Source organism: Dipodomys ordii, unplaced genomic scaffold, assembly GCF_000151885.1.
Source record: "Dipodomys ordii isolate 6190 unplaced genomic scaffold, Dord_2.0 Scaffold132, whole genome shotgun sequence".
In the NCBI taxonomy this organism is placed as follows: Eukaryota; Metazoa; Chordata; class Mammalia; order Rodentia; family Heteromyidae; genus Dipodomys; species Dipodomys ordii.
The window spans coordinates 4,654,242-4,678,479 of NW_012267348.1; the positions used below are offsets into that span (position 1 = coordinate 4,654,242).

The 24,238-nt window shown below is 39.6% G+C and overlaps 1 protein-coding gene across 13 annotated transcripts in view; it reads left to right on the forward strand.

Annotated features, from left to right (window-relative positions):
* Nucleotides 1-1,092: 1,092 nt before the first annotated feature.
* Pbrm1 (polybromo 1) overlaps nt 1,093-24,238 on the forward strand; it is a 123,086-nt gene continuing 99,940 nt past the window's right edge. For 10 of the 13 annotated variants that reach the window (XM_013030760.1, XM_013030767.1, XM_013030769.1 and 7 more), the window contains exons 1-6: nt 1,093-1,227; nt 1,431-1,548; nt 3,696-3,848; nt 6,181-6,278; nt 14,621-14,768; nt 23,646-23,789. In XM_013030760.1, the coding sequence (XP_012886214.1) occupies nt 1,501-1,548; nt 3,696-3,848; nt 6,181-6,278; nt 14,621-14,768; nt 23,646-23,789 (591 nt within the window). In that variant the 5' untranslated portion in view covers nt 1,093-1,227; nt 1,431-1,500. The remainder of the gene's footprint in view (nt 1,228-1,430; nt 1,549-3,695; nt 3,849-6,180; nt 6,279-14,620; nt 14,769-23,645; nt 23,790-24,238) is intronic. The other 3 variants (XM_013030762.1, XM_013030764.1, XM_013030768.1) reach the window with 1 other exon arrangement.

Genomic DNA, 24,238 nt, shown 5'->3' on the forward strand with positions numbered 1-24,238 from the left:
ATCTAGAAACACAGGAGAACACAAAAAGTTTTTCTCTCTGAAAAGTAAATAAATGCTGAAGGGATGCCTACAGGCCTTTGAAACCATGGATCTGAAAATTTAAGGCCTTATTTAAGTTCACTTTCAGTGAACTTTTTTTGTTTTTAATCTTTAAAAGATAAATTGGGCATCCAACCGGTACCTAGCACTATTTTATAGGTTAGGACTGAAAAAATGAAGAGAACCCTGTTTTTGTGCCCAGGAAGCATGTAGTCCTAGAATTGTGCCTTGAAGTTTCAAAGACATTTCTTGTATATGGTCTCTTATTGTCAGAGCAGTCCAAAAGATTGTGTGTGTGTGTATTTTCATTTTCAATTTAGAGATGGAGTAGATTTGAGAGGTTATAACTCAGGCAACATCAAATAGATAATTAGAGCTGGAACATCAGGGACTTCTAATCTTCTTCCTATGGATCCTGTTGCTTCTTTCACCTCAGAACATTGCCTTGGTAGCTGGGTGTCGTGGGTCATGGCCAGTTTGTGCCAGCTACTGAGAAGGTGAATGCAGGAGTCTTTTTGGTTTGAGGCCAGCTCTGGCAAAGTTAGCTCTACCCTCCCTCAAAATCAAAATGTAAAATAAAAGGACTGAGAGCCTGGCTCAAGAGGTAGAGCATTTGTGTAGCAAGCTGGAAGGCCCTGAGATCAATTTCCAGTAATGTAAGAATGTTTTCTCTGTTGTCAAACTTCCATATGACATATTAAAATGTGTCCTTTGCCCCACAAAGGCACAAAAAATAAAAGCATACCTAAATAACATATTTTTCTTATATTACAAAGGAATTAATGATTCAAGGATTTTTGGATATTGTATCATAAGCTATAAACAGTCACTTACATTTTTTTGTCATTTGATTTTCAGGGAATTTTTTTTTTTTATTGAACTGCCAAAATAGTTGAAGACTTCTAAAACCTTGCTAAACTTATTTGATGTCTTTCTGATGCAGATAGGACTTTGGAAAGAAATGTTGTTTTTCTCTGAATGGGGGGGGGGGGAATGGGTGGGAGTTTTCCAAACTCTGCTCACATGAGCCATTCTTGGTTTGTTCCAGCTTGCCAACACTTGGTGTCACATGTGAGCCTCCCACATGTGTTCACTCTTCATCCCAGCTCTGTGATTGAACTCTGCTCTTATTGACTAGGGGGCAATTGGGCAGGCATGCTTCATTCCTGGAGTTGACAGTCGTTCCATGTGAGTAAGGGGAACCTCAGTGCGTCTTAAACATACAAAAAAGCATTTGGTTTTAAAATGGAAATGTCAGGTGCTAAAGACAACTGGTATGCCTGGTTTGTTATTGTTTTCTTTAGCAATTCTATTTGAATGTTTTCTGTCTATTCATATTTATTGTTAATCTCTTCTATTTCTCCTTTCTGTGCCTTGTTCTTCTCTTTCAGTTTTGAATAGATTAACACTGAATCTAAAGTCCTACCTTCTCTCACTGGTTTTACTTGGCCTTCAGACATAATGAGGAGACTGGCTTTTCGAGGTGCTGGTTGTGCTCTGGTAAAGCTGGTAAATTACTGATAATCTACAACCTTACCCTTTTCTGTCACACTTGTCTTTTCCCTTCCCCCTTCCTAAATTTTTATTAGATTCCTCCTGTGTTCATCAAATTCACCTTTGTCCTTGTCAAAGATTGTAATGAAGATTTCTTAATTTCTTTAAGATAACGAATGGAAGTTAGTTTATCAGCTTTTTGTAAAGTAAAAACCTAGCCAGATGCCTGGCTTGTGCTTGAAATCCTAGCTACTCGAGAGGCTGAGATTTGAGGATTGCAGTTTAAAGCCAGCCTGGGCAGTAAAGTCCATGAGACACTTATCTCCAGTAAACTACTTAGAAAAGTCAGAAGTGGCACTGTGACTCAAGTGGTAGAGTGCTGACCTTGAGCAAAAGAAGCTCAGGAACAGCACCCAAGGTTCAGGCCCCGGACAACCCCCCCTTCCTCACCCCTGCCCCAAAGAAAAGAACAAAAATCAACAAAGCTATGTTTGGTCCAAGCTCTTAGAAGCTTTTAACCAATGTCCAACTAAGAATATAACAAACCAATGCCTAAAGAAAAAGAAACTTGATCATTGTAGGTTCTGTTTTTGTTTTTTGGGGTTTTTTTGGTGCCAGTACTGGGGCTTGAACTCACTAGGGCCCTGAGCTTTCCCTGAACTTTTTTGCTCAGTGCTAGTACTCTATCACTTGAGCCACAGCTCCACTTTTGGCTTTTTGGTGGTTAATTGGACATAAGAGTCTCACTTTCCTGATTGGTTGGTTTCAGACCACAGTCCTCAGATCTTAGCCTCTTGAGTAGCTAGGGTTACAGGTGCCCAGCTATTCCTGGAGATCCCCCCACCCCTAGCTTTTCTCTCTGTGCTATTGGCAACCAGTGCTTTTCTCTTTCTTTTCATTCAGCTACTAGCGTATTAATTTCTTGATATTGAATGTGGATGACTAAATTTGGGATTCATTTTTCTTTTAGCTTTCAAGCCTTAGAAAAGACCTTTGAAATCACAATAAACTAATACTGTTGTTAAATTTTGTAGGACTTCTACTGTATACCGTTTGTAGCAGTGGTTAAATTTCTAGTATTACAGTCAAAACACATAGATTTGTAAAACATAGTGTTTTAATTGTCTTAACAGTTAGTCTAAGTCTGAGAACAAATATAATGTATTTCTGAATGTCCAAACAGGACCTAAAAGCTTATATATGAGGTGGTCTTCTGGATTATCTATAGCAATTTAAAACTTATTTGTGGGTATAGAGTACATTATGTAATTGAAAGGTAACTTATTCTGCATTTAGAGAACTTTCAAAGCACAGCTTTGCTATTTCTGCCTATGTATGGACATTAAGTGTCTCACAGAGATAGTGTCTTGTGGATTCTGCTTTAATGAGTGGAGAAAATTTGTTTTCAGGGATTAATTTTTGGGTAGAAAAATTATGGTCCTCTGTCCCTTTTGTTTTTACACTACACATTTGCCTTAGACAGTGGTTTTTAATCTTTTCCATATCATGGCCCACAAAAAAGCAGATGAGGCTGCTGACTCTTATCTCCCAGGTCTGCCTAGCTGCTCCAGAGGTTTAGGGATTAGTATCTGTGTACCTATTACAGTCTCTATACATGGGTTGGTAAACTCTAGTCTAGGGTAAATTTGAGACCAGAAGTGGTTGAATCATTCAGTATTTGTGGTACACAAATGAAAATAATTTTGTTGAAATTATCCCGTCGAAATTAGTAGTGTAGCATTTTGGTAAGTGAAAGGTCCAGGAACTTTTTTATTTTCCCTTAAGAATTATAGCTAGTTTAGCGGGGCGCCTATGGCTCATGCCTGTAATCCTAGCTACTCAGGAGGCTGAGATCTGAGGATTGCAGTTCAAAGCCAAAGCAGGAAAGTCTGTGAGACTCTTATCTCCAATAAACCACCAGTAAACGGGAAGTGGCACTGTGGCCCAAATGGTAGAGCACTTGCCTTGAGCTGAAGAGCTCAGGGACAGCGTCCAGGCTCAGATTTCAAGCCCCATGACTGACAAAAAGAATTATAACTAGTTTAACTCCCTTTGGAACATTAAAATATCCTCAAACAGAAATTTTGGTGGTAGGTGACCAGCTGAGGGCTTGGTGACAGTTGTAGTTTATATATAAGAATATGGCTAATTATTTCTTATAGAAGAAGTTGGATTCCATGGGTTCCAAGAGAAGAAGAGCTACATCCCCTTCCAGCAGTGTCAGTGGGGATTTTGATGATGGGCACCATTCTATACCCACACCAGGCCCAAGCAGGAAAAGGCGGAGACTTTCCAATCTTCCAACTGTAGATCCTGTGAGTAGCTTGAGCTGCATGGTTTCTACCCCTCATTTCCTTCTTGTTCCTTTCATGATGAAGCAACTGACATGCAAGCCTTCACTACTGTCTTTGGCTTAATGAGCTTAGCCTTTCTCTTATGGAAAGTTATATTATCCAAAGTTTTACAGTAATAGTAAAATAGTATGAAACAATAAAGAATATCTGTGTGCTACCATGCTATGTACTCACTCAGTAGTTGTGTACCTGTTATATGCTAAGCACTGATATAGTATTGAAATGTAGTTGTGAATATCCAGCCCATTTTTCACAAGATTCCATTGTAGGAGAAGCAGAATTTTAAAAAGTAAATAAATAACAATAAAGTACTATCAGCTAATAAGAAAAGTACTATCAGCTATGAAGAAAAGGTTGGATGATTTGGACTATTTGGGCTTTGGTCTTCTAGAAGATTCTCTGTGATGTTAAGAAGGCATTAGCCATGTTGGTTCAGAGATGGGTTATTTTATTGTGTTTGCAAACAAATGGTCAGGAAGGAGAAGGAGATGGTTATATTCCACCCAACCAGAGTGCACAGCCTTTCACAGGCTATGTTAAGAAAAGGGTGAATGAAAAAGTGCTTCAGTGGAATTCACTATACACTGATAAAGTGAACTATATGATTCATGGGTGGAGATGGGAGGGAGGGACTGGGAGAGAGTGAGGGAACAGAAGATACTATATGAAAGAAAATGTACTCATTACCTGACTCATGTAATTATAACTCTTTAAATAACCTTTAAAACAACAAAGAAGTAAATTTTTAAAAAGAATTTAGGTTTTCAAAGCCAGATTCCCATGGCTCATCCCTATAATCTTAGCAACTCAGGAGGCTGAGGTCTGAGGATCATGTTCAAAGCCAGCCCAGGCATGAAAGTCAGTGAGACTCTCATCCCCAATTAACCATCAGAAAAGTTGAAATGGGCACTGTGGCTCAAAGTGATAGTGTGATATCCTTGAATGAAAAAGCCTCAGTGTCTAGACCCTGAGTTCAAGCCCCACTACCAAAAAAAAGAAAAAGTAGATTCTTGGGCCTAGTACCCAGTAGCCTGATCTGAGAAACGCAGCTCAAAGCCAGTCCAGGCAGGAAAGTGTGAGAGACTCCTCTTATGTCCAGTTAACCACCAAAAAGCTAGAAGTGGAGCTGTGGCTTAAGTGATAGATGATAGCCTTCAGCAGAAAAGCTAAGGGAAACCGTTCAGGTCCTGAGTTCAAGACCTACTACTGGCACATATAAACAAACACAAAGAATTTAGATTTTGTTTTGTCTTTCTAAAAAGCACAGCTATTGGGTGATTCTTTCCTCCCTCATGTTTTTTATTAGCTTCAGTTAGTTGTATCAGGGTGTTTCATTATGGTATGTGTGTATGTACATAGAATTAGTCACAGATGATTTTTTTTTTTTTTTGGTCAGTTGTGGGGCCTGAACTCTGGGCCTGGGCGCTGTCCCTCAGCTCTTCAGCTCAAGGCTAGTGCTCTACCACTTCAGCCACAGTGCCACTTCTGGCTTTTTCTGCTTATGCAGTGCTGAGGAATGGAACCCAGGTCCTCATGCATGCAAGGCAAGACTCTACCACTGAGCCACCTTCCCAGCCCCACAGATTATTTTTTTTTAATTTTTTTTAAATTTTGAGATAGCATCTTACTATGTAGCCCAGGCTGGCCTCCAACTCATGATCCTCCTCCTTCAGCCTCCTGAGTGCCAAGATTACAGGTGTGTAATACTGGCTCTTTGAATGATTTTAAACATGAGAATGACATCAACTAATTTATTTAAAAGAAAGTCACTAGTAATGCAAATTTAATGAAAGATACCAAAAACTCAGTTCAGTTATTTTGAAGGAGAAGTTCTGGAATTAGAGATATGGCTCAGTTGATAGAGCATTAGCCAGTGAGTAAAAATGTCAAGTACTATGTTAAAATCCCCATCTTGGATCCCCAAAAAAGAGAAATCCTGTCAGCATATTTCAGACTTCAAGTCCCATCTGAAATTGAGTATTGATCTTTTGTGGGGTTGGGGGGAATATCAGTCCTGGAGCTTGAACTCAAAGCCTGGGTGTTGCCCCTGAGCTGTTTTGCTCAAAGCTAGCCCTCTTAACACTTCAGCCACTTGAGCCACAGCTCTATTCTAGCCTTTTGGTAGTTAATTAATTGGAGATAAGAGTCTCACAGTCTTTCCTGTCCAGGCTGGTGTTGAACTATGACCTTCAGATCTCAGCCTCTTGAGTAGCTAGGATTACAGGCATGAGCCACCAGCACCTGGAAACTTTCTGTTAACTTTTAAGTGATTTTTCTTTTTTCCTATATATAGATTGCTGTGTGCCATGAACTCTACAACACCATCCGAGACTATAAGGATGAGCAGGGTAGACTCCTCTGTGAGCTCTTCATCAGGGCACCAAAACGAAGGTGAGTTAGAGACATCAAGACAAAGGGAAGATTTGGTTCAGGGTCCATGTTTAAAGTGTTTGGTAATTGAGTATTCCTTTGGCAGGAATGGCTTTAATGATACTGGGTCTAATTTTAGTCCTGTTTGCCAAAAGACAGTGGTTTTTATTTTAAAAAATTAAAATATTGGGCTGGGAAGATGGCTCAGTGGTAGAGTGCTTGCCTTGCATGCTTGACGCCCTGGGTTCGATTCCTTAGCACCACATAAGCAGAAAAAAGAAAAGCCGGAAGTGGCGCTGTGGCTCAAGTGGTAGAGTCCTAGCCTTGAGCTGAAGAGCTGAGGGACAGCGCCCAGGCCCAGAGTTCAGGCCCCACGACCGGACCCAAAAAATGAAAAATTAAAAAAAAATTAAAATATTGCCAGGCGCCAGTGGCTCATGACTGTAATCCTAGCTACTCAGGAGGCTGAGACTTGAGGATCATGGTTCAAAGCCAGCCCAGGCAGGAAAGCCATGAGACTCTTATTTCTGATAAACCACCAGAAAACTGGAAGTGGCTCTGTTGCTCAAGTGGTAGAACGCTCGCCTTGAGCTAGAGTGCAGGGACAGTGCTCAGGCCCAGAGCTCAAGCCCCACAACTGACAAAAAATAAATAAAATAAAATATTTTAAATTAGAACAACATATAAATTAGACTTAGTCATTTTCATTATATAGTGCAAAAATAAGGATATTAACATTTGTGTAACAACCTCTAGACTTTTTTACATCTTTCTTAAAATTACACTCACTAAACAGCACTCCTATTTCCCCTTTCTCCCAGCTCCTGGCAAACACACTTGTTTCTATGAATTTGACTATTTTAGCTACTTCATATGAATAGAAGAACAATTTACCTTTTTATAACTGGTTTATTTCCCTTAACATGGTGCCTTCAAGATTATTAGTCTATATTGTGCTATGTGACAGGATTTCCTTCCTTTTTTAAAGCTGAATAATACTCCATTGTGTGTGTAAATAACATTCTTCTGTTAATAGATTGTATGGTTGCTTATAATTCCTGTTGTTGTGAATAATGCTACTGTGAGCCTTGATATGCAAATCCATATTTGAGATTCTGCTTTCAACTTTTATATATAATATATATTATATATATAAATCTACAGATCGTTGGATTATATGGTAATTCTTCTGGTTCTTTGTGTAAGTACTACATTATGATCAAATGTGGCTATACTGGTTTACACTCCCATCAGTAGTATACAGGAGTTCCAATCTTTCCACACTGCTGCCAGTAATAAATGGTAAAAGAAAAATGCATTTGTCAGAATCTATTGCTCATAAGCTGTGAGTCTCTGTTCTTTTTTGCTTTCCTTCTCTTCCCTTCCCTTTGTGCTAGGGATTGAACCCTGGACCTCATGCTTGTTTTATGCAAACACTACCACATGAGCTATGTTTCTGTTTATATTTAGTTTGAGGCAAGGGCTGGGTGTGGAACCCAAGGCATCATGTGTACTAAGAAGTGCTTTACCGAGGAGCTACATTTCCAGACCTATAGCAAGTTTTGAAATGAAGTATGAATCATTTAGCCTTGTCCTATTTCAAGACCATTTTGAGTATTTAGTGCCTTTTGAAATTCTGTATGAGCTTTATGATGCATTTTTTGTTTCTGTAAAACATACCATGGGGATTTTGGTTTGCATTGAATATATAGACTGCTTTGGGTAATAGTAGCATTTTGTTGTCTTCTAATCCATATATATGGAATATCTTTTCCTTTTCTTGGATTTTCTTTAGTTTTTTTTCTCACAGATGTTGATATAGTTATAGTGTATATGGTTTAACTTAGTCTAAGTATTTTTATTTTTTTATTCAATTGTAAATTGACTTTTCTTAATTTTCTTTTTAGGTTATTCAGAGTTTTGATATAGAAATGTACCTCATTTTCATGTATGTTCATTTTCTTTTCACTTTTTTGGCTATAGCAAAGTTTGATCTGATGACGCTCACACTTGCTAGGCAAGTGCTCTACTACTTGAGCCATGCAACCAGCCCTTCTGCTTTAGTTATTTTCTCAGTTAGAGTCTCAATCTTTTTGCCCAGCCTGGACTGCAGTCTTCCTATCTATTGATCTTGCATTGCTTGGATTACAGACATATACCACTATTCTTGGCTTATTTGTTGAAATCAGAGTTTTGCCTAATTTTTTTCTTATACTAGCCTCAAACCACCATCCTTCCAATCTGTACCTCCAGAGTAATTGGGATAACAAGAATAAGTCAACATAACCAGTTATGTATTGATTTTATATCTTAGAGCTTTGATGATACCAGTTATTCTCACATTTTTGTGTGTATATTTGTTGTTTGTGTGAAATATTTAGGATTATCTATGTAAAAGATCAAGTCATGTATAAATAGTATTGTTTTTCTTCTTCCTATCCAATTGGATGCCTCTTGTTACTTTCTTTTTGCGGTTGGGGGTGGGAGTTGTCTATACTGGGCTTAAACTTTGAGGGCCTGGGCATTATCCTTTAGCTTTTTCACTCAAGGCTAATGCTCTGCCATTTGAGCCACAGCTCCATTTCTAGTTTTTTGGGAGTTAATTGGAGATGAGAGTCTTACAGACTTTCGGACTGGCTTCAAACTGTGATCCTCAGATCACAGCCTCCTCAGTGGCTAGGATTACAGGCTTGAGCCAGTGGTGCTTGGCCAAAGAATTGTTTTTAAAATGAGGTAACTGTCTCCAGATTTAAGTTGCTTTATCAATAGTAGGGTTTTAAACATTGTAATCTAAGCATAAAACAAAAGCTGTATTTATTGTTTTATCATGTGCTGACACAATGCCATGCACTTCCACACTACGTATTTTTTTTTTCTTTATCGGTTGTGGGGCTTAAATTCTAGGCCTACACCCTGTTCATGAGCTCCTCAGCTTAAGGCAAGCTCTCTACCACTTGAGCCACAGTATCACTTCTAGTTTTCTGGTAGTTAATTGGAGATATGAATCTTGCCCAGGCTGGCTTTGAACCACGATCCTCATATCTCAACCTTCTGAGTACCTAGGATTACAGGTGTGAGCCACCAGTGCTGGCTCAGACCATGTGTTCTTTTTTTTTTTTTTTTTTTTGTCAGTCATGGGGCTTGAACTCTGGGCCTGGGCACTGTCCCTCAGCTCTTCAGCTCAAGGCTAGTGCTCTACCACTTAAGCCACAGCACCACTTCTGGTTTTCTGGTGATTTGTTGGAGATAAAGAGTCTCAAGGTCTTTCCTGCCTGGGCTGGCTTTGAACCGTGATGGTCAAATCTCAGCCTCCTGAGTTGCTAGGATTATAGACATGAGCCGCCAGTGCCCATTCACCCTCCCCCTTCCCCAGCTTCAGACTATGTGTTCTTTAAAGTTGATTTGTTAGCTTAGTTTTTCAGTTGAGAACTTGCACAAGTATTCAGAATTTGTAAATAGTAGCCAGCAGTGTCTGAACAGCATGGCTAATGTGTCTCAGTACTCTGGTTGAAAATTTTAAAGTTGTGCTTTGTGTGTTTTGTGACCATAATATGGTAGAGTGCCTTTAACTATAGTGAAAGAGAAATCTGTTAGGAAAGATTATGTACTATGTAGTCCTATTCATGTTAAGCTTTGTTTGTATGTACATGTAAAAAGAAGCCTGGAACATAGAGACTATTTTTACTTATTTGTGCTGTTCTGTTTGTGTGGGGAGAGGGTACTACTCCTGAATCCTTTTACACTATTTGGTATGTTTGATTTAAATAGAGAAATCAGTTGTGCTTTTGCATTTTGAAAGTAGAGGTTTCATGTTTTGACCATATTTTATTTCGGAATCCTGATCTTTTTGTATGTGGGATAATTCTGAAATTGTTAATGAAGGAAACTTGTAGTAGAGATCCCATGGGCATAGTGTGTTCTCTCTAGGCACATGTCTTCTCAGGATTCTTGATAGTCTACAAATAATCCTCCAAGACTGAAAGGATACTGAGGTCCAACCTCAGCAAAAGGACTACGGACCAGGAGGCCTGAAGAGGGCCATATTGGATATCAAATTAGCAGTTGTTTATTCTAAGAAGTCCAGGGTGGATCTTTGTTATTATCCTCTAGTACCCTTAAACCCTAAACACATAATGTGATCTTTAAACTCACAAGTACCTAAAAACAAAATTTATTTTCTCTTCATTTCCTGAAGAATTCAGTTAAGTATTAAATGAGGTTGAGCAGAAGCAGGAATGTCAAGAGTAGAAAAGAATCTTGGAAATAGAGGGGATATAGATAGCAGTAGTGTTGTTGCATCATGAAGTGTTAGAACCTGGGCGTGGTTAAGAAGGTGTTCAAGTAGACCTCTCTGGCACAAATTATTGGACCTAAGTAGAGAAGTGAAGGCTCCTGTTTGGGTGTGGAGTAGAGTGGTAGCAATGATCTGTTATGGGATGTTAAAGTCTGACTGATCCTGGGCACCAGTGGCTTATGCCTGTAATCCTAGCTACTCAGAAGACTTAGATCTACAGACCATGGTTCAAAGCCAGCCTGGGTGGGAAAGTCTGTGACACTCTTATCTGCTGTTAAATATTTATAGAGCTGGAAGTAGAACTGTGGGTCAAATGGCAGCACGCTGGCCTTGAGCAAAAAAGCTTAGGGATAGTGTCTGGGCCCTGAGTTCAAGCCCCAGGACTAGCACACGAAAAACAAAAACAACACCTGACTGTTCTGGGGGTCTATGTAGGGATCTACATAGATTTTGAAAAAGATGAGGAAAGCAATATGGACCAGAAGTAAGATAACAGCAAAAGGAAACTGCTTATGTACAGGACCTCAGTCACGCATGTAAATATGTTGAATATAATGGGAACCAGGTTTTTCATTATCTGAGAGGGAGAATATAAATAGGGATAGAAACCTGGAATGAGTCCTGTGATTAAAATGAATCCTGTTGGGCCTGGGAAGGTGGCTCAGTGGCAGAATGCTTGCCTTGCATGCCTGAGGCCCTGGGTTCGATTCCTCAGCACCAGATTAGCAAAAAAGAAAAAGGCCGGAAGTGGCGCTGTGGCTCAAGTGGTAGAGTGCTAGCCTTGAGCTGAAGAGCTGAGGGACAGCACCTAGGCCCAGAGTTCAGGCCCCACGACCGGACCCCCCCCAAAAAAATGAATCTTGTATTGGGTTGGAATTATTAATATTGGTGTGAATTTAGGTCTCCAATATATGAAGACAAAAAATATAAACATAATCAAACACACAAACACAATAATTCTCTAGCTCTGTCTATTGAGACAATTATGAACAATCCTAATAGAAATGGTCACATCTTGTACTCAGATCTTGTGTGTGTGTGTGTGTGTGTGTGTGTGTGAGTGTTGGTCCTGGGGCTTGGAGCTTGAACATAGTGTTATCCCTGAGCTTTTCATTCAAAGCTAGTGCTCTACTACTTGAGCCACAGTTCCACTTCGGCTTTTTTGGTAATTAATTGGAGATTAGAGTACTTAATTGGAGATGAGAGCCAGTGCACAGCATCAGATTTTTCTTTTTAAATACCCTTTACTATTAAAAGAAACTAAAAGAAGGGTGCTGGTGGCTCATGCCTGTAATCCTAGCTACTTAGAAGGTTGAGATATGAGGATCCTGGTTCAAAACCAGCCCAAACAGTAAAGTCTGTGATACTCTAATCTTTAGTTAACTACCAAAAAAGCCAAAATGTCTCAATGATAGAGCACTAGCTTTGATCAAAAAAGCTCAGGGATAGTAGCCAGGACCTGAGCTTTAGTCCCAAGAGTTCAAGCCCCATGACTGACAAAAACAAACAAAAAACAACTATCATAAGCTTGGTGCAATTATCTTACACCCGTGATGTTAGCTACTCCAGGAGGCTGAGATCTGAGGATCTTAGTTCAAAACCATCATACGCAGGAAAGCCTGTGAGACTTTTATTTCCAATTAATCACCAAAAAGCTAGAAATGGAACTATAGCTCAAATGGTAGAGTGCTAGCCTTGAGCAAAAAAGCTCAGGGACAGCACTTAGGCCCCTGAGTTGAAGTCCCAGGACTGGTGCGCGCACGCGCGCGCGCGCGCGCACACACACACACGTAAAAATCTTCAATCCTCGTAAGTTCCTAGAAGTTCATATTAAAATCATAACTTTAAAGTATGATTACTGGAAATTTAGAATGAGTACTTGTATCTTGCATGAGAAGATTTCAGGCAAGGCAGTAATGTAAAAGTGATAAGAAAGCCAGGTGCTGGTGGCATTATGCCTGGTGTAGTTGTTGCTGTTCAGGAGGCTGAGATCTGAAAATCCTGGTTCAGAACCAGCTTAGGCTGACAAATCTGTGCTTATTTGTCTTCAGTTAACCACCAAAAAAGCCGCAAAGTGGAGTTGTGGCTCAAGTGTTTGAGCACCAATCTTGAAGAAAAAAGCCAAGCAAAAACATGAGGCCCCAAGTTGAATCTTCAGTGCCAGCAAACAAAGTAATAGGAAAGTTTATTAGGGAAGAAATGTGGAAGAGAAAGTGATTCTACAGCATGTGGCTTAGGTGGAAGATAGCTTGTTAGGCCATTTTTTTTTTGGGGGGGGGGACTAGTCATGGGGCCTGAACTCTGGGCCTGAGTGCTGTCCCTCAGCTCTTCAGCTCGAGGCTAGCACGCTACCACTTGAGCCACAGCACTACTTCTGGTTTTCTAGTGGTTTATTGGAGATAAGAGTCTCACGGACTTTCCTGCCTAGGCTGGCTTTGAACCATGATCCTCAGATCTCAGCCTCCTGAGTAGCTAGGAATACAGGCGTGAGCCACCAGCGCCCGGCTAAATTTTTTTTTTTTTTTTTTGGTCAGTTGTGGGGCCTGAACTCGGGGTCTGGGCTCTGTCCCTAAACTCTTCAGCTCAAGGCTAGTTAGTGCTCTACCACTTGAGCCACAGTGCCACTTCTGTCTTTTTCTGCTTATGTGGTGCTGAGGAATGGAACCCAGGGCCTCATGCATGCAAGACAAGCACTCTACCACTGAGCCACCTTCCCAGCGCTCTCCTAAATTTTTAGTCTAGTATTTCTATACCTTTTTAAATATAGTTTGGTCACATTTGAATATAACCTTGCCACCTTCCCAGCCCTGTCCTAAATTTTAGTCTAGTATTTCTATACCTTTTTAAATATAGTTTGGTCACATTTGAATATAACCTTGCCACCTCCCAACCCTGTCCTAAATTTTTAGTCTAGTATTTCTATACCTTTTTAAATATAGTTTGGTCACATTTGAATATACCCTTTCTTTTTTTTTGGGGGGGGGTCCAGTCGTGGGGCCTGAACTCTGGGCTTGGTAGCTGTCCCTTAGCTCTTCAGCTCAAGGCTAGCACTCTACCGCTTGAGCCACAGTGCCACTTCCGGCTTTTTTCTTTTTGCTTATGTGGTGCTGAGGAATTGAACCCAGGGCCTCATGAATGCAAGGCAAACGTTCTACCACTGAGCCACCTTCCTAGCCCCTTAATATACCCTTTCATGTTTGATAAATTCCTTAAGCCAAAAAATTTGCCTTTCTCTTTTGTACCCTTTTTTTTTTTTTTTTTTTTTTGTCAGTCGTGGGGCTTGAAATTGGCCCAGGCACTGTTCCTGAGTTCATTTTGCTCAAGGCTAGTGCTCTACCACTTTGAGCCACAACTCCACTTTAGGTTTTTTTTGTTTTTTGGGGGGTCGGTCATTGAACTGGCCTGGGCACTGTTACTCAGCTTTTCAGTTCAAAGCTAGATCTCTACCACTTTGAACCACAGTGCCACTTCCAGTTTTCTGATGGTTTATTGGAGATAAGAGTCTCATGAACTTTCCTGCCTGGGCTGGCTTCAAACCACAATCCTCAGATTGTAGCTAGGATTATAGGGTGTGATCCACTAGCTCCTGGCTTCCTTTATAACTTTATTAGTTGATATTAGAGTAAAATATTAATAATAGGTACTTGAGAGAACTTGACAAGAAAAAGTTCTGTGGTCATTAAATAGAGAAAGATAATCTATTTTGGAAGTTTATAATGAGCTTTAAATCTTTATCTGATATTAGCTACTTTTGAACTCTAGGAAAGGTAAGTCATCTTTATTTACAGAAGGTATCATTGATGTGGGCTTAATTCTGATGTTTTAAACTTTACATATTTAGCCCACCACATGTTAAATAAAGGTTTTTATAACATTAAATTTATGCTGTGGAAAGATAACACATCTGTACCTTGCTTTTTAAATTTTTAGTTCTGATAATGGGAGTAAATCTGATGGCAAATTCTAATTTGGTCTATCAAATGGAATGCTATATGCTACCACAAATTTCAAAGTATAACTTTTTGTGTACTTTATATTATTATCATTAAAAATATTTAAATTGTAACAGAAATCAGCCAGACTATTATGAAGTGGTTTCTCAGCCCATTGACTTGATGAAAATTCAACAGAAACTAAAAATGGAAGAGTATGATGATGTTAATCTGCTGACTGCTGACTTCCAGCTGCTTTTTAACAATGCAAAGGCCTATTATAAGGTAAGAATGCGTCACAAATGGAAGGTATCCACCTTGATCATTGTTTAACTTTTAATAGTAGTGATTAGTAGTGATTTCTCTTTGAGTTTGTCATTTCTACTCCCTATGTTGGAGCTTGAATTCAGGGCTTTGAGCTTGGATTCTCTTGCTCATAGTTAATGGTTTAGCATTTGAGCCACTACTCCGGTTCCAATTTTTTGCTGGTTAATTGGAGATTTTTCTGCTCTGGATGCTTTGAACCATGATCTTCATATCTCAGTCTCCTGAATAGAGTAGTTAGCATTATAGGTGTGAGCTACTGGCACCCAACTTTTAATTTTTTTGTAATGGGGCTTGAAATTTGAGCTTCTTGCTCTTGCTCAGCTTTCTTCCTCACTCTTTATCTATCTTATGTCTTTTTTTCTTGAGTGCTAGGGATTGAATCGAGGGCCTCAAGCACTAAGCATACATTATACCACTGAGCTAAACCCCCACCTCTATTTTATGGTATTTTTATTGATGAACAGACTTTTTTTTATTTTAGTAAAATTAAATTTATCATTCTCATGATATTTACTTTTGTGTCTTGTTTCAGAAATGTCTCTTCTAACACTTTATAGTTTTTTAATTTATAAGCATTTAGTGCAATTGGGTTTAATTTTTCTGTGGTATTGGGAGCTAGATTTTTTTTCCAAAAGGTATGATAGGAACCATCCTCTACTTTTGTCTGCAATATCAGTACTACCTTCATTTCTGTGTCTTCATGGAGCTGCTTTTGTTCCTCAGACTAGTTTATTACTGTGGCTTCTTTTTTTTGGTCAGTAGTGGGGCTTGTACTCTGGGCCTGGGTGCTGTCCCTGAGCTCTTCTGCTGAAGGCAAGTGCTTTACCACTTGAGCCACAGCACCACTTTTGGTTTTCTGGTGGTTAGTTGGAGATAAGAATCTCATGGACTTTCCTGCCCAGGCTCTTGGATCTGCGATACTTAGATCTCAGCCTCCTGAGTAGCTAGGATTACAGTCATAAGCCACCGGGCACCTGGACAATTCTTTATCTGATAAAGAAAACATCTTAACTAGACTCTACCCTTTGCCTTTTTCTGTACTGGGCTGGGGAACCTTTTTTCTGCAAGGACCATTTGGGGTTTATAACATCATTCACAAGCCATACAAAGTTTTCAATACAGGCAGATGGCCTTGGGCAGTCCAAGAAAAACCCACAAAACATGTCTGCTCCATCATGAACCAAAAGATTTCTCAGGACTTACTCAGGCTAGAAGTTCCTGCTCCTGCCTTGCACATTTTACAGTTAATATATTAAGTCAATACATTTAAAAAAAATGTTGGCATTGCCTTGTCTCTGTTGAACATATTAGGAACAATTGACATAATACTGATGTGAACTATTCCAATCTGTGAATTTAGCATATCTTCAATTATTTAAAGTTTTCTTAATGTACTATTGTAAAGTGTTAAACATTTCTTTTCAAAGACAATATGAATATGTCATTAGATTTACTTTTAAGATTTATCTATCTTAAGATATATTTTTGAATGGCATAGAATTCACATACATTCTTAAAATACAGAACTAAGATCTATTTAGTTATTTACAAAATTGTGTATCCATTACCACTATCTAACTCCAGAATGTTTTCATTAACCCCCAAAGAAAAATCATTCTTAGTAGCAGGCATTTCCTAGTCCCCCCTCTACTCTTTGGCAGCCACTATCTACTTTCTGTGTGGATTTTCCTGTTAGGATATTGCAAGATCATTCATGTTTTGATATGTATCAGTACCTCATTCTTTTTTTTGGGGGGGGTCCGGTCGTGGGACCTGAACTCTGGGCCTGGGCGCTGTCCCTCAGCTTTTCAGCTCAAGGCTAGCACTCTACCACTTGAGCCACAGTGCCACTTCGAGCTTTTTTTTTTTTTCTTTTTGCTTATGCGGTGCTGAGGAATCGAACCCAGGGCCTCGAGCATGCAAGGCAAGTGCTCTACCACTGAGCCACCTTCCCAGCCCCAGTACCTCATTCTTTTTATGACTGAATATTACTGTATTGTATGGATGTCAACATGTTTATTCTCTAGTTATTGGACATCTGATCTTCACTTTTGCCTTTCATAAATAGTGCTACTATGAATTTTACGAATTTTACAAAAATGTCATTTGTTAGATAAAAAACTATGCATGTCTTCATTAGGTCATATTCTCTGCCTGTTAATACCATTGTTAAATCTTTTCTATCCTTACTGATGTACCCATTTCTATCCAATTACTGGATGGAATGAAGTATATTAAAATCTCTTATGTCCAATATATATTTTTTGTTGTTGTTGGTCATGGGGCTTGACCTCTGGGCCTGGGCGCTGTCCCTCAGCTCTTCAGCTCAAGGCTAGCTAGCACTCTACCACTTGAGCCATAATGCCACTACTGGTTTTCTGGTGGTTTATTGGAGATAAGAGTCTCACGGACTTTCTTGCCCAGACTTTTCCTGGCTTTGAACTATGATCCTCAGATCTCAGCCTCCTGAATAGTTAGGATTACAGGTGTGTCCTTTATATATTTTGAAACTATGCAAATAGGAACAAACTTGCTTTACATTGTTATATTGGCCTAAAACTTAGACTTTTTTTTAACCATTGTGTGGTATTCCCTTACATTGCTAGTAATGCCTTTTATTTGAAGTCTAGTTAATCTGATACTGATATAGTTATATCAGCTTTAAGTTAGTGTTTATTAGGTTTTTCTATTATACTTTGAACTTGTCATATTCTTTGAATGCTGATGTGTATTTTACAAACAGAATATGGAAATTTCTTTTAATGAAAAATGCTTCCATTTTTTAAAATATGTTTTATCCTTTAAATTGGCTTTCATAATACATTAGTAATCTTTTTTAATTTTATTTTTTAATTGTTCTTATAAAGGTAGTGTACGGAAGGATTATGTAAAATAATCATTTTTCATTTAGCAAATCTCTTATCTTCAACTTTGTCCTCCTGTAATTGAATAGGACATAAATAATTTGATTTTAGAATGCTTTTAAAACATGCAGTTTAATGTTGTTTTTTTCTCTCTGTGTGTGAATATTTCAAGAAGCTGAAATGTGATGGGAAAAAAGAAATATGAAAATCTGAAATCTCATAGGAATACATGAGTACACTTAACTGTAGTGGTGGAATCAAACCTAAGGGGAATTATTTCTAGAGTGCCTATGAAATCTATTTCATTCATTCATTTCCAGCTCTGAATGAATTGGTTTCATTCATTTGTTTCATTAGATCCAGTTGGATCTGCAACTAGTGATTTAACTACTTGAGGGCCAGGATGAAAGTTTTAGCTGTTTCTTGTGCATCACATGCTACACACAGGCATAGATCTGTGCATCAGGATTAGCCAGTCCTGCCTTTTCTCTGTACAGTCTTTAATCCAATAATGGTTGTCAGTTGTTTAGTGTTGGGAGCAAGGGATAAAAAGGAAAGTGATATTTCAGGCCATGAAATTCAAAGTTTAGGGTCCTTTGAGGAGGCTACATTGGAACTCATGCATGCACATTGCTTATGAGTCACCTCTGTCTGCTTTTGTGCTACAAGGAGAGTTGAATAGCTATAACAGCTACCATTTGTACTACAAGACCTAAAACATTGACTCTAAGACCCTTAAAAGAAAAGTGTTAAGGCCACTCACATCTGTAATCCTCAGGAAACTGACATCTGACAATCACAGTTCAAAGCCAACCTGAAAGATGTCTCAGGGACTCTTATTTCCAATTAACCAGCTTGAAGTGGAGGTGTGACTCAAGTGGTAGATTGCCAACCTTTAGGAAAAAGTAAACAATAGTAGCAGTAGACACTACGCTGAAAATGAACTACTCAACTTGTGGGTAGAGACAGGAAGGAAAACCTGGGAGAGAGTGAGGGGAAGGGGTGACATTGTCCATAAAGAATTATATTCTTTATCTAACATACATAACTGTATCCCCTCTATATATCACCTCTATAATAACAATAAAATTAAAAAATATGCAGTTTAGCCAAGTGTTGGTGGCTCATGCCTATAATCCTAGCTACTCAGGAGGCTGAGGTCCAAGATTTGCAGTTTCTGTGGGCAGGAAAGTCCGTAACACTCTAATCTCCAGGAAAACTACTCAGAAAAGGCAGAAGTGGTACTGTGGCTCAAGTGGTAGAAAGCTAGCCTTGAGCACAAGCTCAGGGACAGCATCCAGGCCCTGAGTTCAAGCCTCAGGACCATCAAAAACAACAACAGAAAAAAAAACAAAAACGTATAGTTTGTTGTGTGCCAGTGGCTACTCAGGAGACTTAAGATAGGAGGATCAAAGTTCTTAGCCAACCCAAGCAGGAAACTCCATAAGACTCTTATCTCCAATTAACAACCCAAAACCTGGAAATGTCCTATGGCTAAAGTGATAGAACAGTAGCCTTGAGTGAAAATACTAAGGGGCATCACTTAGGCCCAGAGTTCAATTCCAAGTATCACCAAAAAAAGAAAAAAAATTACCATGCCCTCCCTCCCTCCCTTCCTCCCTCCCTTCCTCTTTTCTTTTCTTTTCTTTTGGTCAGTCATGGGGCTTGAACTCTGGGCTTGGGCTCTATCCCTGTGCTCTTCAGCTCAAGGCAAGCGCTCTACGGCTTGAGCCACAGCACCACTTCCGGTTTTCTAGTGGTTTTTATTGGAGATAAGAGTTTCATGGACTTACCTGCCTGGGCTGGCTTTGAACCAAACCACACCACAATCCTCAGATCTCAGCCTCCTGAGTAGCTAGGATTACAGACGTGAGCCACCAATGTCCAGTTATGCCGTTATTTTCTTAAGAGGAAATAAACCTCATTCATCTTCTCATCATAATCATTTTACAGTTTATAGATAACCGCTTTTTCAAAATGGTGCCTTTAAAAAAAAGTACCAATTTCTAATTCGCCACATCAGCAGAGCCAAAGGCAGATACAACATCCATTTATCTTAAAAGCTTCGGAGCTCACACCTGTAATCCTAGCTACTCAGGAGGCTGAGATCTGAGGATCTCGGTTCAAAGCTAGCCTGGGCAGGAAAGGCCATGAGACTCTTATCTCCAGTAAACCACTCAGAAAACCAGAAGTGGTGCTGTGGCTCAAGTGGTAGGGTGCTCGCCTTGAGCTGAAGAGCTGAGGGATAGCACCCAGGCCCAGAGTTCAAGCCCCACGACAGACCAAAAAAAAAGCTTTGGAGAAGTTAGGAATAGAAGGAACATTCCTTAATGAAGGCTGTACATGACAGAGCAACAGCCAACATCATACTGAATGGGAAAAAACTAAAACCATTTCCCCAAAAATCAGGAACATGGCAAGGATGTCTACTCTCTCCATTCCTCTTCAGTATAGTTCTGGAATTGCTAGCCAGTGCAACAAAGCAAGAAAAGGACATAAAAGAGATTCACATAGGGAAAAAAGAAATCAAACTCCCTATTTGCAGATGACATGATTTTACACTTAAAGAACCAAAAAACTCCCATCTCCAAGCTCCTAGAGCTGATCAATCATTCTGGCAAAGTAGTAGGATACAAAATTAACCCAGGGGCTGGGAAGGTGGCTCAGTGGTAGAGTGCTTGCCTTGCATGCCTGAGGCCCTGGGTTCGATTCCTCAGCACCACATAAGCAAAAAGAAAAAAGCAGGAAGTGGTGCTGTGGCTCAAGTGGTAGAGCACTAGCCTTGAGCTGAAGAGCTAAGGGACAGTGCCCAGGCCCAGAGTTCAGGCCCCACAACCGGACCCAGAAAAAAAAACAAAACAAAATTAACCCATAAAAATCAATAGTTTTCTGTACACCAACAATGTATAAGCAAAAAGGGAAATCATGAAAACAATTCCATTTGTAATAGTCTCAAAACAAAAAAAAAAAAAACACCTAGGAATTAACCTAATCAAATACAGGAAAGATTTTTTTTTTAGCAAAAATTATAAAAATCTGAAGAAAGAAATCAAAGAGAACCCCAGGAAATGGAAAGATTTTCCATGTTCATGGATAGGTAGAATCAATATTGTGAAAATGGCCATACTGCCAGAAGTGATATGCAATGCAATCCCCATCAAAATCCCAGTGATGTTCTTTACTGAATTAGAGACAGCCATCCAAAAATTCATATGAAACAACAAAAGACCTATAATAGCCAGAGCAATACTAGGCAAGAAAAAAAAGCAATGTGGGTAGTATCACAATACTGGATCTCAAACTCTTACTGTAGAGCCATAATAACGAAAACAGCTTGGTATTGGCACATAGACCTGAAGATCAATGGAATAGATTAGAAGACCCAAAAATAAAACCATATACTTAGTTATCTGATATTTGATAAGGGATTCAAAGGCATACAGTGGGGGAAAAATAGCCTTTTCAATAGTTGGTGTTGGGAAAACAGGGCATCCGTGTGCAGAAAACTAAAAGTGAATCCCTGTTTGTTTTTTTTTTGTTTTTGTTTTTATTTTTTTTGGGGTCCGGTCGTGGGGCCTGAACTCTGGGGCTGCGCGCTGTCCCTCAGCTCTTCAGCTCTAGGCTAGCGCTCTACCACTTGAGCCACAGCGCCACTTCCTGCTTTTTTCTTTTTGCTTATGTGGTGCTGAAGAATCAAACCCAGGGCCTCATGCCTGCAAGGCAAGCGCTCTACCACTGAGCCACCTTCCCAGCCCCAATCCCTGTTTGTTATCATGCACTAATATCAATTTAAAGTGGATCAAAGACTTCTGTGTTAGACTTGAAACTTTGAACTACTGCACAAGAGAGTAGGAGGAACATTAGAACTTACTAGGATTAGATAGAAACTTCCTGAAGAGTCCCAGGAGCACAACAAATGGGAAAGAGACTTGACATGTGGGACTACATGAAAATAAAAATTTTCTGCACAGCTAAGGACATAGTACTAATCTAGAAAGGCAATCAAGCAACTGGGAAATTATCTTTACCAACAGTATATCAGATAAAGGCCTAATATCCAATACAAGGAGTTTAAGAAACTAGCTTCTCCTAAACCTAATAAGCCAATCACTAAATAGGCAAGGAAGCTAAGGAGAGACTTCTCAAAAGAAGAGGTAAGAATGGCAAGAAAAAATACATAAGGAAAAGAAATGCATAAGCCATAAAAGAAATGCAAGTCAAAACAACTCTTGAGATTCTCACCCCAGTTAGATTGGCCAACATTGTGAAGGCTGACAACAAATGTTGGTAGGGATGCAGGGTAAAAGGAATCCTATTGCATTATTGGTGGGAATATGAACTAGTACAGCCACCCTGGATAGCAGTCTGGAGGTTCCTAAAAAAAGCTAAACATAGATCTTCCCAGCCATACCACTCCTGGGCATCTACCCTGACATCATGAGCCAGGCTGTGATAAAGACACCTGAACATCCATGTTCATTGCAGCACTATTCATAGTAGCTAAGATTTGAAAACAGCCCAGGTACACCACAATAGATGGGGCATCCAAAATGATGTGGTACCTATATACAATGGAATTTTACACAGGCATAACAATAAAATAATGTCATTTGCGAGGAAATGAATGGAACTAGAACAAATTATGTTAAGTGAGGTAAGCCAAGCTCAAAGAGACAATGCATGTTCTCTCTAGTATGCAGAATGAGATCTAAAATACACAGGATATGATAAATTATACAGGAGTCTAGATATACACAGTGAGGCTCAAAGAGGGTACTGTAATGCCTAAGTGCATCTTCATATTTATATAAAATAATAAACATACTGAAATGAACTCCAAAATATGGAAATGGTTTTTTCTTAGTTTTTATTTTTTGATGATTCTGTCTTTACCTTATGTATGATGTATTTATGTATATATTTTCAGGAGGGTGGCAGGGAGGGAACAGAACTCAAGGGAAAAAGGTTGAAAAAGTATAGTAGTGGAGCTCACTGGACATTGATAAAAGAGAAGTATACAACTCGTGAGTGGAGAAGGAAGGAGGAAACTGGGAGAGAATGAGGGAACAGAAGATACTGTAGGAAAGGATATATACTTATTACCTGACTCAGGTAATTGTAATCCCCTCTGTATAACCCCTCTATAATAACAATAAAGTAAATTAATTAAAAATACCAATTTCTAATGGAACATATTTTAGCTTTATTTGCTTATTTATTTAGCTAGTACTGGGACTTGAACTCAGAGCGTGGACACTGTCCCTGACCTTTTTTTGATCAAGGTTAACACTATCACTTGAGCCACAGCACCACTTTGGGCTTTTTCTGTTTATGTGGTACTGAGGAATTGAACCCAGGGCTTCATGCATACTAGGCAAGCACTCTGCCACATTCCTAGCCCTGCTTATTTAATTTTGTGCCGATCCTGGGTTTTGAACTCAGGGTCTGGGCATGGTCCCTAAGCTCTTTTTGCTTAAGAGTAACTCTCCCTGTAATCCTAGCTATTCAGGAGGCTGAGATCTGAGGATTGCAGTTCAAAGCCAGCACAGGCAGGACAGTCCATGAGACTCTTATCTTCAATAAACCACTAGAAAACCGGAAGTGGCACTATAGCTCAAGTGGAAGAGCGCTCACCTTGAGCTGAAGAGCGCAGGGACAGCGCCCAAGCCCAGAGTTCAAGCCCCATGACCGACCCCACTCCCCCCGTGCCCCCCCCCCAAAAAAAAACAACTGTTTACCACTTTTGCCACAGCTCTACTTTAGGCTTTTTGCCAGCTAGCTAACTGGAGATGATTCTTGTGGATTTGGCCTGCCCGGGCTGACTTCAGACCATGTTCCTCAGTTCTCAGCTTCCTGAGTGGTTAGGATTACAGGTGTGAGCCACCTACACTAGGCTTACGATTTAACTTTATTGATTTGCAATAAAATACTAAAATGATTTTTCCCCCTTTTTCTCTTTACTAATATACAGCCAGATTCTCCTGAATATAAAGCTGCTTGCAAACTCTGGGATTTGTATCTTCGAACAAGAAATGAATTTGTTCAGAAAGGAGAAGCAGATGATGAAGATGATGATGATGATGGGCAAGATAATCGAGGCACAGTGACTGAAGGAGTAAGTTTGAAGCTCAAACCAGTGATGGATTGGCTATGATAGTGATTAGGAACACTGCCTATGATTCCCTTTCAGTTGTTATGCAGAGCTATGTTTGCTCTGCTGTTGTATTGGTAACTGGGAGGGTAAATGGACATGTAGAGAGCCTGACTCTCAGTTTCAAGTGATCTTGGACTGTGTGTGCCATACAGGTTTTTAGTAGAATCATCTTAAGCAGATTTTTGTTGTTGTTTGGTCAGTTGTGAGGCTTGAACTCGGGGCTTGGATACTATCCCTGAACCTCTGTGCTCAAGGCTAGTGCTCTACCACTTGAGCCACAGCGCTGCATCCCTTTTTTAGTGGTTAATTGAAGATAAGAGTCTCACAGGGACTTTTCTGCCCCAGCTGGCTTCGAACCGTGATCCTCAGAGGTCAGTCTCCTGAGTATAGCTAGGATTTCCGGCGTGAGC